Genomic DNA, 16742 nt, shown 5'->3' on the forward strand with positions numbered 1-16742 from the left:
CTCCGAAGAGCGAAGGTCACGGGGCTCCCCCGGAAGTGAAGGAGCGAGGATCCGCGGGCCCGGGAGACGCCGCTGCAGGCGCGCAGTTCGTGGGACGCTCTGTGCCGCCCCAGGCCCCGCCCCCTCCAGTCACCTGACTCCGCGCAGCCCCGCCTCCCCCGGCTGTCCTGTGAAGTGGGCGCATTGGCGGGTGCTTTGCTCAGCCAATCCGGGCGCGCCTGGGCGTCGCGGCCCCGCCTCCTCCCCAGCGGTCAGGTTCAGCGGAAGAAAGCAGGAGCGCCTGCCTGGGCGGGAGAGGATGGAGGCGGCCGCGGCGCCGGGGCGGGATGCGTCGGCGAGCACGGCGAGTCAGCCTAGCGGCTGTGGAAAACACAACTCGCCGGAGAGGTGCGCGCCGTCAGGAGAGGGCGGGGGAGGCGGCCAGCGTCAGTCCACGATTGTGCCACGGGGGGACGGAGGGGACGGCCGGCCGGGGGCAGCTCGCGTGGGGGCGGCCTAAGTCAGGGATGCGACGTTCCAGGAGCCTGGGAAGTGACCCCCGGAGAGGTGACTTTGGGGCCGGAACTCGAGTGACTTCCAGGGGTGAGGTTTGCAGGTTCTGGAGAAGCAGAGCCTGCCGGGAAGGGGGCGCAGCAGAAGCGAAGGGCAGAGGACTTGGAGGTGACCCGGCAGAGCCCCTGAGCCCGGGAAGAACTTCGGGGTTCATTCGGAGCCGTATCTGGCCCCGGAGGTCCATCAGCGAGCGAGGCAGGGTGTTTTGAAGGAGTCCTCTGGCTGCTTCCTATAAAGCAGGGGCGCAGGTAGGCGTGGGACCAGGGAGGCAGCCGGGAAGCCAGCCGGGGATCGTGTAACTACCTAGGAAGGAGGCGTGGTGGGCGCCGAGAAGGGGGTGCGGTGGTGGGGAGCTGGCGCACTGGCGCAGGTGAAGGGAATAATTAAGGATTCTCCCAGGCACTGGCCCAGCTGCAGGAAACCGGGGCTGGCCGCCGCTGAGAAGCCACCGCGGAGACACGGAGCACGTGGTGTCCACACTTGTCCACAGCAGGAGGCAGGGGTTGTGCACTTTCTTGTTGGTGTGTCTTCTCTTTCCAGACCCCTCTTTTTCCTTTTTGTGGCTCATTCGCTACCCATGCTTAGAATATGAGGGGTCTAGGCCTAAAGCTCGTACATTTGGCATTCTGCCTTGGTTAGAACAAAGTGAAGAGATCTGGGAAACTATTCCCGAGGGAATCAGTGGAGCGAGATTCCAAAGACTTTATTTTTTGAGACTGGGTCTTGCCCTGTCACCCAGCCTGCAGTGCAGTGGCATGATCTCAGCTCACTGCAGCCTCTGCCTCCTGGGTTCAAGCATTTCTCTGCCTCAGCCTCCTGAGTAGCTGGAATTATAGGCGCCTGCCAGCATGCCCGGCTAATTTTTGTATTTTTATTAGATATGGGGTTTCACCATCTTGGCCAGGCTGGTCTTGAACTCCTGACCTTCTGATCCAGCCACCTGGGCCTTCCAAAATGCTGGGATTACAGGCGTTAGCCACCGCGCCTGGCGACGTTTTGTTTTTTGGTTATGAAGCTAATGAAATTGAGCCTGCTCGTTCAATATTGATAGCACCTTAAGGAGCAGCAAATAATGAAGCAAAGGAACGTGTAAAATATTAATCTGAAATTCGAGGCATAGATTTGTTCAGCCTAGCAGCAGATCGAAGAGCTATAGTCACTCAACAAACACTAGCTAGCCTGAGGTATTTTGGATGCTTATTTATAGGAAAGAAAAGCAGACTTAAGGACACATGCGAAGTCAAGCCAGGCTGGGAGATTCCTGGGGCCATTAATCCTAGCACCAGAGTGCTGGAGGATGGCGAGTCAAACTTGCCAAAGCCTTGTACCTATTGAGTGATTTTTCTTTTTTTCTAATTGAGACAGAGTCTCACTCTGTCACCCAGGCTGGAGTGCAGTGGCTCACTGCAACATCCACCACCCTGGTTCAAGAGATTCTCGTGGCTCGGCCTCTGAAGTAGCTGGGATTGTAGGCACGTGCCACCATGCCCAGGTAATTTTATTGTATTTTTAGTAGAGATGTTGTTTCACCATGTTGGCCAGGCTGATCTTGAACTCCTGACCTCAGGTGATCCACCCGCTTGGCCTCCCAAATTGCTGGGATTACAGGCATGAGCCACTGCACCCGGCCTGTTGAGTGATTTTGAACAGAAAAGATGCTTCATTACAACTAATGCACATCTGTCCACACTCTGTGGCTTAACTGCCATAGTCATTGTATCTGGGTTTTCATGTGGATTGGTATAAGCACTGTTTATTTAAAAATGAGGTCAATTAATATCAGGCAGGACTACTACTACATATTTTTCTAAAGGCTTCCAAAGGTTTTGGATATTAGTAAAAAGATATACAGATAAATTTTACTTAGTGAGGGATCTTTCAGGGAATTTGTACTTCCTGTGGCATTTATTTAGTCATATAAAAATCAGGGCCCTGCTGTGTGGCAGCTGTGGGCTTCAGCACTGGTGACAGGGCAGTGAGAAAAAGCCCACATCCCGATGGAGCCGGACTTCTGTCACTCTGTGAAGATGGACAGTAAGGGGACAAGTCCTATGTGTCAGATGATGCTGCTGCCTGGAAAGGAAGAAGGGAAGAGGACATGGAGGCCGAGGAGGGAGGAGGGACATGGTGGCTACAGTTTTGTGGGGTTGTTTTTATTTTTCTGAAATGGAGTCTCACTTTGTTGCCCAGACTGGAGTGCAGTGGCATGATCTTGGTTCACTGCAACCTCCGCCACCTGGGTTGGTTCAAGTGATTCTCCTGCCTCAGCCTCCCAAATAGGGCTCATTTTTGTATTTTTAGTAGAGTCGGGGTTTCACCATGTTGGCCAGGCTGATCTCAAACTCCTGACCTCAAGTGATCCACCCGCCTTGACCTCCCAAAGTGCTGGGATTACAGACGTGAGCCACCACACCAGGCCAGCTGCAGTTTGAAACAGAGCTGCAGGGCAGGGGGTCTCACAAGAGGACTAAGCTGGAATAAAGACCTAAAAAGGTAAGGTGGGGGCAGGGCATAGTCTTTCTGGGCAAAGAAACAAAGTGCAAGGTCTGGAGCCAAAGGTCACCACAAGCCCCACAGACCATTGCAGAAACGGGTGTGCGGAAATAAGGCAAACCTCTGATGAAGTTAAAACAGCAGACAGGAAAATTCCCTTGGGAATCTGCAGCTGTTTCCCTCCTTCCATAAGGAAGAGGCCATCGATCCACCCTTTACAGCAGCAAATGGGAAATCTGGGCCCAACACACCATTAATCCTACCAAGGGGTAGAAAGAATGTTTGTTCTAGGCCGGGCGTGGTGGCTCATGCTTGTAATCCCAGCACTTTGGGAGGCCGAGGCGGGTGGATCACGGGGTCAGGAGATCGAGACCATCCTGGCCAACATGGTGAAACCCCCCCCCCGTCTCTACTAAAAATACAAAAAATTAGCTGGACGTGATGGCACATGCCTGTAATCCCAGCTACGTGGGAGGCTGAGACAGGAGAATTGCCTGAACCCAGGAGGCGGAGGTTGTGGTGAGGCGAGAATGCATCATTGCACTCTAGCCTGGGCAACAAGAGCGAAACTCCGTCTCAAAAAAGAACATTTGTTATTGGAGATTAGGTCTGGCTGTGTTGCCCAGGCTGGAGTGAGTGGCGATTGATAGGTGCCATCATAGCTCACTGCAGCCTCAAACTTCTGGCTTCAAGTGGTCATTCCACCTCAGCCTCCCCAGGGGCTGGGACTACAGGTACAATCCACTGTGCCCTGTTAGAAAGAAATTTTGAAAACCTAAATGAAAGGTTTAGCATTTGCCACATCGTTGAGTTTATGGTTCGTTATTTGTGGAAAACTACAAGCCACTGCCAGGCTTCACTCAGGTCCAGAACAGGATTTCTCCCGGAGAGCTATTCCCAAACTTGCCCTGAGACAACGTCTGTCGTCGGCATTTAATTACTCTCCATATTTTCAGGTTTAATACATCAGAAATTTCACTACAGGAGAGACTGGATACAAGGCAACGTGCAGAGGATTAGCAGAACAGACCAACAAATCCTATCAATTATAAAAGAAATTGGCAAACACTAGATCATTAGAAATTATGCATCATTTTCCATAAGCAGTGCAGATCGGAGAAGCCTGAGTGAGGCTCGTGGATACCGGCAGTGCTCGTTGCAGAGGACCGCCATGCCCTTTACACCATTTGCCCCTGCCAACAGCATAGACATAGAGCAGCCGTATTTCCCGTATAGCATCTCCTTTTCCTTCATGGGTGTCTTTCTTCCCTTCAGGAAGGTTTATATGGACTATAATGCAACCACTCCCCTGGAGCCAGAAGTCATCCAGGCTGTGACCGAGGCCATGTGGGAAGCCTGGGGAAATCCCAGCAGTCCTTATCCAGCAGGTAATTCTAGAAGACGCGCATGTTCACAGATGGGAGATAAGGGGCCGGGTCCCTCTTAGAGCAGTTGCATACCCACGTGTGATGGCTTTGTTTTCAATAGATTTCTGTTAGCTGCAAATCTTGAGCTGTAATTTTTTGATAGTTTCTTTTCTGAGAAGTTCACGTGTTACCTGAGCCTTGCTGACCCTGTACTCTTTAATCTTTAATGTTTAATTTTTAACCTGCTGTCCTCACCCTTTCCCAGATGAGAAAGGTGTCTGTGGAGAGTTCCTTGTAGTAGCAGTCAGCACTTGCTGCACGTTTCACAAATCTAACTCAGGCAATCCTTACAGAGTCTGCAAAATATGTCTTTTTTTTTTGAGATGGAGTTTCGCTGTTACCCAGACTGCAGTGCAATGGCACGATCTTGGCTCACTGCAACCTCCGCCTTCTGGGTTCAAGCAATTCTCTTGCCTCAGCCTCCCGAGTAGCTGGGACCACAGGCGTGCACCACCATGCCCAGCTAATTTTTGTATTTTTAGTAGAGACGGGGTTTCACCTTGTTGACTAGGATGGTCTCGATCTCTTGACCTCGTGATCCACCTTCCTCAGCCTCCCAAAGTGCTGGGATTACAGGCTTGAGCCACCGCGCCCGGCCAAAATATGTCTTTTAGGTCATCAGGATAACATAGAATCCTGGCCCTTTGTAAAAATGAAAACTACTTATTAATTACTTTAGTTATAAATATTCTTATTTGTTTAATCTTACTGTAATGTAGAGCATTAAATTGGAGGTTCTAGAGAATAATTTGCTTCAAGTTAGTTATCTGGCAGAGTTAGAATCTGTTTTTCAGACAGATGAGCAAGCTAAAGTCTTACCTTTCTTATTTAATGTTCATTAGGAATAATTAAGATGAACTCTGTTAACTGTGGATTGTAATGAACTAAAATAAATTCAGATAGAATATTGCCAGGCCATACAATTAGTAACATTCATGTGCGACTTACAGAGTTTAATATGTTCTCATATCCATTTGCTTATTAAAAATTTCACAGCAACTTAATAACAAAGCCTTTCAGCTCAGATGCTGGTCACTCATTAACTTATCTGCTGGCTTATTTGCTGGTCTGTTCTGCTAATCTTCTGCACGTTGCCTTGTATCCAGTCTCTCCTGTACTAAAAGTGAACTTTCTGATGTATTAAACTGGAAAATACGGAGAATAATTAAATGCCGACCACAGACGTTGTCTCATGGAAAGTTTGGGAATAGCTCTCCGGGAGAAATCCTGTTCTGGACCTGAGTGAAGCCTGGCGGTGGCTTGCAGGTTTCCACAAATAACCAACCATAAACTCGACGATGTGGCACTTCACTTTCTGTTGCTGCTCAGAAATGCAAAAGAAAATTAATTTATCATAGAGTGGTTTAATTATTTTCACAATATTATTTAAACATTTTAATAATATTTAAATATTATTATTTAAAGTCTTAGAGGGGAATTTATTTTAAGGAAAATGTTGAGGATGTGGGGAAAGATTTTACATACCTAAGATATTTATCACAGTCTTGCTTATAATAGCAAAAAGAAAAAAAAACCTGGAAATAAGCTCAGCATTCGTGAATTGAGGGTGGATAATAAAGTATGTTGGAGCCCCACAGGAAGCGCTGAACCCTGCCAAAGCAGTGGTGTGGACTCTAGCCATGACCTAGCCCGAAAATATTGGCATCTGGGTCAGGTAGAAAAAGCATGTTATTGTTGGGGTGCAGTGGCTTACACCTGTAATCCCAGCAATTGGGAGGTTGAGGCGGGCAGATCAGCTGAGGTCAGGAGTTCGAGACCAGCCTGGCCAACATGGTGAAAACCCATCTCTACTAAAAGTACAAAAATTAACCAGGTGTGGTGGCATGTACCTGTAGTCCCAGCTACTGGGGAGGCTGAGGCAGGAGAATCACTTGAACTTGGGAGGCGGAGGTTGCAGTGAGCCGAGATGGCGCCACTGCACTCAGTCTCAAAAAAATAAAGAAAAAAAAAGGATGCTATTAAAAGGGATATGCAAAATGATTGTATTATTTCCCCTCCCACCTCCCCTGGTAGAGAAAGCCTTGTGTATGGGCAAGCATGGAAAATTACTGGATAGCTTTTCGGTAAGAGATGAACACCCAAGGTAACAGTGGCTTAAGCACCTTGCAGTTTCTCTCTCTCACTCAGCCTGGGGCCGGCTACGTGGCTCCGCCAGTGCCTCACTGTGTTGCCCAGGCTGGTCTTGAACTCTTGGTCTCAAGTAATCCACCTTGGCCTCCCAAAGTGCTGGAATTACAGGCGCCAGCCACTGTACCTGTCCACTGCTCCACTATTATCAGGGACTCCGACTTCTGTCCTATTCCTCCTCCATCCTCTTGACACTCACCTTGACCCTCAAAGTCAAGATGGCTGCTCCAGCTCAAGCCATCATGTCCCAGTCCCACGTGTCGGGAGGAGAGGGGAGGGCTTGAGATCTTCGAGGCGCTTCTGGGTGTTGTGTGTAACTTGGCCTGGAAATTGGCCCTATAGCCATGTGTCATTGCAGTGTTGGGACATGGGGTCTTAATTCTGAACAGCTGGGACCAGTTGGAAATGAAGCCCTGCCACCATGGTAGGCAGGGAGACAGGCGGTGAGGACGACTGGCTGCCCAGCACAGGTGACAGCACTCCAAATACACTCACGACAGTTATCTTTGAGGAGGGGAGTCGTGGGAGGTTTGGGGTATTTTCTTTTTGTTACCTGTTTGTAAAGTGTATCAGTAATTGGCATGCATAATGTTATGAACATAGATGTTTACCAAGTCCAAGGTTTAGGAAGACATCTCTTTTAAACTCCGAGGCAAATTTTAGCTGTGTTAATTGCAAACATTGGATTCCCTCCAGCTTCCTGTTGGGCCTCTCCTGTCCTCACGTTGAAATAGCAAGCACATGCTGTCCTGAGGTGTGCTCTGGCGTCCCTGTCCCAGTCATCTGTGGTTTTCCAGACTAGCGCCCTTTGGGAGTTGGCTGGGACAGTGCTATGGAGTTTGTGCCGTGGGTGAGCTCTGTGGTGCTTTCCCATGTGTGTTCTTAGTGAGTGCTGTGAGGCAGGCAGGCGGGACTTCTGTTTCAGGTTTGTAGGTGAGGCATCTGCTTTCAGGGCAGTTTAGGGGTCCACGGGTCACTTAGCTGATCACCGTGGGACCCAGCTCTTTCAGCTGTGGCTTCTGGGCTTTCCCACCATGCCCCCACTTCCTGCAGTCAGCAGTGCTCTAGGGCCTGTGCCAGTCATGTCTTTCGACGCTCTCAGGTGACAGCTCTGTGAGATCTTGTGGGACTTGGACTCTGGTGCCAGGGACTCAGGCCTGTGTGGGGTCGGACGCACAGGCTCCAGCAGCACTGCATGTGCTACGCTGTGGCCACGAGCAGAGGGGACAGAAACAGATGCGGCACCTGCCCCTTGGAGCTTCCTTTCTAGCAGGGTGCAGGGGTGGGGAACAGACAAAGAACAAATCGACAAATCTGAGTATGTGAGTAAAGAGCCATCCTGGGGTGGGGGGACTGTGGGGCAGCACCACGGAGGGCAGGGGCTGGAGCATGGGCTGGCCTGGTAGGCCTCTCCGGGACCTGGCATTTGCCCAGTTGAGAAGCTCAGGGTAGTGACAGGGAATGGGCCCAGGTGGCCACTGCAGAGGGTTGTGGGGTGGTAGAGATGGAGTCTGAGAGGTTTGGGGGGCAGCACTGTGTAGGGCTGCGGAGGCGTCTGTGTGGGCCCTTGTCCCTGGGAGTGAGAGGAGTGTGCTTGGAAGAGAGCAAGGGGTGACGGGATTCCCGCAACCCCTTTACATGCAGAAATGATGAAGGGCCCCAAGGAGCTTTTGTTTACTAGGCATTTAGCAATTCATTTAAAATAGTAATACTTTCATTACATGTATACTTTTTTATGAAAAATAAGCTATCTTCAGCAAAACGTAAGAGACCTAGTGAGTGTGGCACTGTTGTCGTGTGGAAGTCTCCTTACTGCCTGTTGCTGGAAGACAGCCAGTGCCCACACCTCCCCGTCCCACCAGCTGCAGTCGCCATATGGTCATAGCGCCGGAAGCCTCTGGAAGCGTCACCGTATACCTGTGAGAAAAGGAGCATGAAAAAGGCAGATGATGTCTTAGTAACATCATGAAAGCAGTTTTGACTTTGTGGACCTCATGAAAAGGCCTTGGGGTTTGGGGAACCGCTGACGTGAGCAGCACTGACCAAGCACTTTCTGTGCATTCAGCACCTGCCCAAGATGTATTTGGGTTTCTGAGACATTGCCTCATCCACTCTGTGGAGAATGGACCCTGGTGGGGTCCATGGACTTTGGGGGGCCTCTAGGAGAACATCGCAGCAGAGGCCTTGGCTTGGTTGGTGGCTGGGCAGTAGAGAGGAGTCAGGTTCAGAACCTCTTTTGAACATAGCCTACAGCATTTGCTGGTGGATTAAGGGCGGAGAATGAGAAGGGAAAGAGCCCATGGTTTTGCCCGGGGCTGCTGAGGCATGGAATTTCATTTCCCAAGTGTATTAGTCTGTTCTCATGCTGCTAATAAAGACATACCCGAGACTGGGTAATGTATAAAGGAAAGAGGTTTGATGGACTCACAGTTCCCCATGACTAGGGAGGCCTCACAATCATGGCAGAAGGCGAAAGAGGAGGAAAGTCACGTCTTACATGGTGGCAGGCAAGAGGGAGTGTGCAGGGAAACTCCCATTTATAAAACCATCAGATCTCACGAGACTTACTGTCATGAGAACAGCAAGGTTCTCATGGCAGATCTCAAAGACCTGCCACCATGATTCAGTTACCTCCCACCAGGTCCCTCCGATGACATGTGGGGATTATGGGAGCTACAGTTCAAGATGAGATTTGGGTGGGGACACAACCAAACCGTTATCCTGAGAGAAGGAAGGCTGAGAGAGGCGTGAGGGTGACAGTTTATTATGGTGACTTTTAGTGTCACCAAGTAAAACGATGGGGTTTTCCTAAACACCATAGGCCTTAGGTGTATAGGAAACTGCTTTTAAAACTGAATCTACACAGCGGCATGAAGGGGCAGCAGGCTTACTTCACGTTACTTTACCTGAGCTTTTCGTATTTCTCTTTTTAATGATGTTTTGTGATACATTCGTGTATGTTTTGGAGGTGGCTGCTCAATTTTTTTTTTTTTTTTTTTTACAAAGAAGACTGAATGGTTAGAAAAGTTTGAGGACTCCTGGCATGTACATTATTAGTATAATGGCCACTGAAACTTTTGGAATTCCCATGCCAGGGTCTTTCTTTCTTTGCCCCATCAAGCTTGGCCCCTGTGTTTTCCTTCTAGCCAGTGAAAGTGGGTGATGGCCAGAGGCATAGCCGTGTGTGAAAGCAGGTGTACCCCTGAGCTAGTAACCTGTGCAGCCCAGCTGTGCCTTGGGCGACATGCGGAATGAGATACGGCATTGGACTTTGCGTTGAGGAGTCGTGAGTTCTGCTTCTGCTGGTTTTAATTGTGTGCAACTCATTCCATCCTTTCATTCTCCCATCCTGATTGGGAAGCAAGGCAGATGGCCACAGCTTCCCTCCCTCTGGCATCCAGTAGGAAGGAAGGAAGCCACTTGGGGACGTGGGGGTCTTAGCCAGCCTCCCGTACTTGTTTCTGGGTCTCATGGAGTTGGCCACTGGTTCGCTGCTCTGTCACAGCCGCCCCTTTGCTGGGTTGCGTCTAGGTTGTGGCGTTTTGCTGTGCTCACATTAAGGGGGCAGGTTTTGTGTTCGAACAGCCCACCCAGACCTCTCGCTCCTTCGTATGAGGCTGTCCTTTCAGGTGTGTTGACTGGGCTTGGTGAAGCAACGCTAATGAATTTCCTTTTCTGTCCTTCAAGGGAGAAAGGCCAAAGATATTATAAAAGCAGCTCGGGAGAGCCTTGCGAAGATGATTGGTGGGAAACCTCAAGACATCATCTTCACTTCCGGGGGCACTGAGGTAAAGCTTCTAAACACACTTAGGTTCTTTGAGCTGTGAGTTATAATAAAACACACAGAAAGTGCTTCCCTTCTGCTCCATTTTTATTTAAAGAAAGAGTAGGCCAGGTGTGGCGGCTCATGCCTGTAATCCCAGTACTTTGAGAGGCCAAGGTAAGAGAGTTGGTTGAGCCCAGGAGTTTGAGACCTGCCTGGGCAACATAGGGAGACCTCATCTCTACAAAGAAAAAAAAAATCAGCTGGGTGTAGTGGTGGACACCTGTAGTCGCAGCCACTAGGGAAGCTGAGGTGGGAGGAACCTGAGCCCAGGAATGCAAGACTGCAGTGAGCTGTGATCACACTGCCGCACTCCATCCGGGACAAGAGAGTGAGACCCTGTCTCAGAAAGAAAAGAGTAGCGTGTGGTCTTGCTGTAGTGCATGTTAGCTTGAGAGAAATCTTACGTATCCTTCAGGTAGCGATAGGATTCTTGTAATGTAGTATGTAATCTGTTATTTCCATAAGGAGGTTTCCCCATCATTTTCGCCTTGGAATCTTTGCTTTTCATCCCTAATTGATAGATATTGAAGGGCTTTTCAAGGTTTTGCTGAAACAAACAGTGCTGCACTCAGTATTAATATATACCCTTTAGACACACCGTTTTGCTTCACTGTGGGGGCCGCTGTAGGAGAAAGTCCAAGGACTAGAATTGCTGGGTCACAGGCCTCACTTGGTGGATGTGCCAAATGGCCCACGGTAGAGGTTGTGCCAGTTTATACTCCCACCAGTAGTGGGTGGCTGTACAAAATACTCTTTATAGCAGATTATAAAATTTAAAAATTCATAATGTTCTTTTTTGTTTGTTTGTTTTTGAGACAGAGTCTTGCTCTGTTGCCCAGGCTGGAGTGCAGTAGTGCCATCTCGGCTCACCACAACTTCTGCCTCCCCACAACCTCCGCCTCCTGGGTTCAAGCAGTTCTCCTGCCTGAGCCTCCCGAGTAACTGGGACTACAGGCGCACACCACCTTGTCCGGCTAATTTTTGTATTTTTAGCACAGACAGGGTTTCACCATGTTGGCCAAGCTGGTCTTCAGCTCCTGACCTCGTGGTCCACCTGCCTTAGCCTCCCAGAGTGCTGGGATTACAGGCATGAGCCCCTGCGCCCGGCCTCAGATTCATAATATTCTATGCATATAACAAAACTGCGCTTATACCAACAAACACATTTATATAAATTTTTAAAAATTAATAATATTGCTTAACAGTAAAACAGACATGATTGGCTGGAAATGAATCTCAAGTTTTTAAATGTTGGAAAACCCCAAATCTTTCAAAAGTTACAGTTCAGGAAGTTGGATTTCTTTGAAGCTTTTTTGATGTTAGCCACAAAAGAAATTAGGTGACAGAAACTGTCATTCCAACCCTTACCTCAGGACAGTTTCTGTACATGCTTTTTTTGCTGTATCTCTGCAGTCAAATAATTTAGTAATCCATTCTGTGGTGAAACATTTCTACGTAAACCAGACGTCGAAGGGAGACACGGGTGTGCACCACAGCCCAGTAGACGGGGCCAAGCCCCATTTCATCACTTCCTCTGTGGAACACGACTCCATTCGACTACCCCTGGAGCACCTGGCAGAAGAGCAAGCTGCGGGTGAGTGAGTGCCGGGTGGGCCTGGGACCGGCCTGCTGAGCTCCAGCTGCCAGGCGGGGAGTGAGCTGCGGGCAGAGCCTGGGATCCGCCTCGGAGATGTCGCTTCAGTGTGCCACTCACTGTGACTCACTGGTTCTGATGGGGAGCCAGGCCCTGGCGCCTTGGTGAATAGTTGCCCATCACTGCCCTGGGCTCCCTGGCTGCCCCCTCACTGCAGAGGCCAGCTACCACAAGGGGGTCGGCAAGTATGGCCAAACTCTGCCTTAGGAAAAACAGTGAGAATCAATCTGTAGAACTAGCCATTTGTATGAATGAGTGATATTTGAAACTTGTATATAATAAATATTTAACCTTTAAATAGTACGTCTGCAAATCGACAAATGATGCTTGTCTTTATTTGGTTTTCATCATAAAACCTCAGCTCCCACTCTGTGAAGGAAAAGGATCAGATAGACCTAAACTTCAGGTGGGAAGGCTAGAATAAGTGAGCTGCAGCACCTGATCTCAGCCACGAGGCGAGCTCCTCGCTGTGCGTGGAAAAGTGGAGTGAGGTGGTGCCCTGGTGTGGCAGGGGCCTCAGGGAGGAGGAGGAGGCTCGCTGCAGCAGCGGTGGCCCTGTGGCTGTCACACAGCACGGATAGAGCCTCCTTTCAGTTCTCCTGTCATAGGAAGTCTCAAAAGGGAGTGACATGTTCACCAGGTGTAGACCATTCGCTTGTAAAAGCGGGGCAGCCACTTAACCCACACTGTCCTTGAAACAAGAGTTTCTTCTCAGCCTGAGCTTTCTTGTGTAATCTGTCTGGAAACCTGACGATGAATAAAAAGAAAATGTTTTTGTCTTAAAGATTAAGGGACAGTGGCCAAACTGCTTGGTTTGACTATGAAGCCTTTTTTGAAAAAATTTTTTTGGCCGGGCACAGTGGCCCATGCCTGTAATCCTAGCACTTTGGGAGGCCAAGGTGGGCGGATCACTTGAGGTCAGGAGTGAGACCAGCCTGGCCAACATGGTGAAACCCTGTCTCTACTAAAAATACAAAAATCAGCTGGGCTTGGTGGCATGTGCCTATAGTCTTAGCTATTGAGGAGGCTGAGGCAGGAGAATTGCTTGAACTCTGCAGGCAGAGGTTGCAGTGATCCGAGATCATGCCACTGTACTCCAGCCCGGAAGACAGAGCAAGACTCCATCTTGGGGAGAAAAAAGAAAAATTTTATAACGAAACATTCTCTTTGTGGTCTTACTTGAATGCTTGCCCGTATGTGAACATATTCACATGAAAGATTTAGATGCTGCTGAGCGCAGCGCCTCACGCCTGTAATCCCAGCACTTGGGAGGCCGAGGTAGGCTGATCGCCTGAGGTCAGAAGTTCAAAACCAGCCTGGCCAGCATGCTGAAACCCCGTCTCTATTTAAAAAAATAAAAATAAAATAAAAGATTTAGATGCCAAGATTTAATTTTTTAACCACTTTTTTCAAATGATCTAATTTTTTTTTTTAAGTACTGCTAGTTTCTGGTACCTTTTTTTTTTTTTAATTTTTTTTTCTGGTACTTTTTTTTTCTGGTACCTTTTATTCCCTGTCTTACCAGTACAGAGAAGGGCAACTTAGTATACATCATGATTAGTTACCATTGTAATTATCCTTTTGTTTAAAATTGTGCAATTAAAAAAAACAGACATGCAGGTGATGGAAGTAGGTAAAATGTTATAGAAGAGTATAAAGTAAAAAGTCCGCTGGATGCAGTGGCTCGCACCTGTAATCCCAGCACTTTGGGAGGCCAAGGCAAGCAATCACTTGAGGTCAGGAGTTCAAGACCAGCCTTGCCAACATAGCAAAACCCTGTCTCTACTTAAAAAAAAAAAAAAAAATTATCCAAGCCTGCTGGTGGGCACCTGTAATCCCAGCTACTTGGGAGACTGAGTCAGGAGAATCACCTGAACCCGGGAGGTGGGCACCTGTAATCCCAGCTACTTGGGAGACTGAGTCAGGAGAATCACCTGAACCCGGGAGGTGGGCACCTGTAATCCCAGCTATTTGGGAGACTGAGTCAGGAGAATCACCTGAACCCGGGAGGTGGGCACCTGTAATCCCAGCTACTTGGGAGACTGAGTCAGGAGAATCACCTGAACCCGGGAGGTGGAGGTTGCAGTGAGCCGAGATTGCACCTCTGCATTCCAGCCTGGGTGACAGAGTGAGATTCTATCTCAAAAAAAAAGTCAGTTTTCCCCGAGCTGCCCCTAATCCTCTGCAGAGGCAACCGCTGTTACAGTTTGCCTTGAGTTTTTATTGTGGATATTACCATTTTACCCCCTTCCAGTTGAAGCTAAATAACTTAAACACCTAACCCCTAGTTCTTGGTTTTTCAACACAAGCATCCCCAATGTAAAAATGAGGACCTGGACCCTCATCAGCCTTCCTCGCGCTCTCTCCCCCTCCACACGTCCCAGTGTATTTCTTTGTAGATCAGATTAATGAGCCAGCATTCATCTACTTACAGTGTACAGTTCAGCAGTGTTTAGTGTCGTCACTACGCTGTGCCCCCATTGCCCCTCTCAGTTATAGAGAATTCTCACCAGCCCTAAAAGAAACCTGTACCAGTCAGCTGTAAATCTTCATTTCCTTCCACCCTAGGCAACCTGTCATCTACTTTCTGTCTCTGTAGATTTCCCTATTCTAGACTCTTATGAATGGAATCTTATCACGTGGTCCTTGTGATGGCCTTCTTCCGTTTCACGTAATGTTTCAAGGTTCACCCATGTTGTCACATGTAAAGTATTTAATTCCTTTTTATGGATAAATAATATTTCATTGTGTATCTGTACCACATTTTGTCTGACAGTCGATAGACATTTAGGTGGTTTCCATTTGTTGGTGGATATGACCGATGTGACATTTGTGTGTATGTTTTAGTGTGTTGGTGTGTTTTTATTTCTTTTGAGTTTATACTTGAGTGGGATTGCTGGGTCATGTGGTAACTATCTGACAACTTTTAAGGTAACTGTTTAACCTTAAGCTTTGCTTTCCAAAGTAGCCTCGCCGCTCAGTACTCCTGCTTGCAGTGTAACAGGGTTCCAGTTCCTTCTTTGCTGACATTTGTTGTCTTTTTGATTATAGCCATCCTAGTAGGTGTAAAGCGGTACCTCATTTTGGTTTTGATTGGCAGTTCCCCGACAGCCATGGTGTTGAGCATCTTTCGTGTACTCATTGACCATTTGTATATATCTTCTTTGGGAAAATGTCTATTATTAATTGTCCCTATTTTAATTGGATTACTTGTCATTTTATTGAGTTGTAAGAGTTCTTTATATGTGCATGAAACAAGTCCCTTACCAGTTGGATTGTTTGTAACTGTTTTCTCTCGTTCTGTGGGTTTGCTTTTGCTCTCATGGTACCCTCTGAAGAACAGAAGCTTTTCATTTTGATGAAGTTTATTTTTCCGTTGTTGTTCCCTGTGTTATATCTAAGAAGATTTTGTCCTACCCAAGGTTATGAAAATGCACTCCTTTTTTTTTTTTTGGAGACAGAGTCTTGCTCTGTTGGGAGCGAGTACAATGGCTCAGTCAGGGCTCACTGTAACCTCCGTCTCCCAGGCTTAAGTGATTCTTCTGCCTCAGCCGCCCAAGTAGCTGGGATTACAGGCATGCACCATCATACCTGGCTAATTTTTATATTCTTAGTGGAGACGGTGTTTCACCACGTTGGCCAGGCTGGTCTTGAACTCCTGACCTCAGGTAATCCGCCTGCCTCAGCCTCCCAAAGTGCTGGGATTACAGGCATGAGCCACCGTGTCTGGCCTCCTATATTTTCTTCTAAGAGTTTTATAGTTTTAGCTCTTACATTTGAATCTGTGGTACATTTGGAGCTAATTTTGTGTGAGGTGTGAGGGAGGAGTCCACATTCACTTTTTTTGCATGTGGACATCCAGTTGCTCCAGCACATTTGTTGAGAAGACTCTTCTTCCATGGGCGGTCTTGGCACACTATTGAAAATCAGTTGACCATAATATACGAGGGTTTATTTCTTGACTGTCAGCTCTATTCCATTTACCTGTATTTCTATTCTTAGATTGGTACCAAACTGTTACGATGACCGTAGCTCTGTACTACGTTTTGAAATAGGAAAGCAGGAGTTCTCCAAATTTGTTATTTTCAGTGTTGTTTTGGCTATTCTGCTTCTGTTGAAATCTCAAAAGAATTTTAGGATCAGCTCGTTAATTTCTGCAAAAAAAATCTAGCCAGGAGTTTGATAGGGATTGAATTGAATCTGTAGATCAGTTTGGTCAGTATTGCTCCTGTAACAATATTGTTTTCCAAACCATGAACATGTGATGTCTTTATATTTAATTTCTTCCAGCAATTTTGCAGTTTTCAGGGTTAGGTTTTGCACTTTTGTTAAATTTATCCCTGAGTGTTTTATTCTCTTGATACTATTGTAGATGGAGTTTTCTTATTTCATGTTTGGATTGTTCATTGCTGATGTATGGAAATGTAGTTGACCCCTGAGCAACATAGGTTTGAACTCTGTGGGTCTTCTCATATGTGGGTCTACTCATATGTGGGTCTACTCATACGTGGGTCTACTCATACGTGGGTCTTCTCATACGTGGGTCTACTCATACGTGGGTCTACTCATACGTGGGTCTTCTCATACGTGGGTCTACTCATACGTGGGTCTTCTCATACGTGGGTCTACTCATACGTGGGTC

The 16742-nt window shown here is 47.9% G+C and overlaps 1 protein-coding gene across 5 annotated transcripts in view; it reads left to right on the plus strand.

Moving 5' to 3' along the window:
* Window positions 1-246: 246 nt before the first annotated feature.
* Window positions 247-16742, plus strand: part of SCLY (selenocysteine lyase) — a 42457-nt gene continuing 25961 nt past the window's right edge. For 2 of the 5 annotated variants that reach the window (XR_013519171.1, XM_035306197.3), the window contains exons 1-4: window positions 247-387; window positions 4321-4433; window positions 10308-10408; window positions 11860-12040. Coding sequence is in view for 4 of the 5 variants with exons in the window: in XM_035306197.3 (XP_035162088.3) it covers window positions 299-387; window positions 4321-4433; window positions 10308-10408; window positions 11860-12040 (484 nt within the window). In the remaining variant the exon portion in view is untranslated. Of the gene's footprint in view, window positions 801-4320; window positions 4434-10307; window positions 10409-11859; window positions 12041-16742 lie in introns of all 5 variants that reach the window. The other 3 variants (XM_035306198.3, XM_035306199.3, XM_035306200.3) reach the window with 3 other exon arrangements.

Source organism: Callithrix jacchus, chromosome 6 (genome assembly GCF_049354715.1).
Source record: "Callithrix jacchus isolate 240 chromosome 6, calJac240_pri, whole genome shotgun sequence".
Taxonomy (NCBI): domain Eukaryota; kingdom Metazoa; phylum Chordata; class Mammalia; order Primates; family Cebidae; genus Callithrix; species Callithrix jacchus.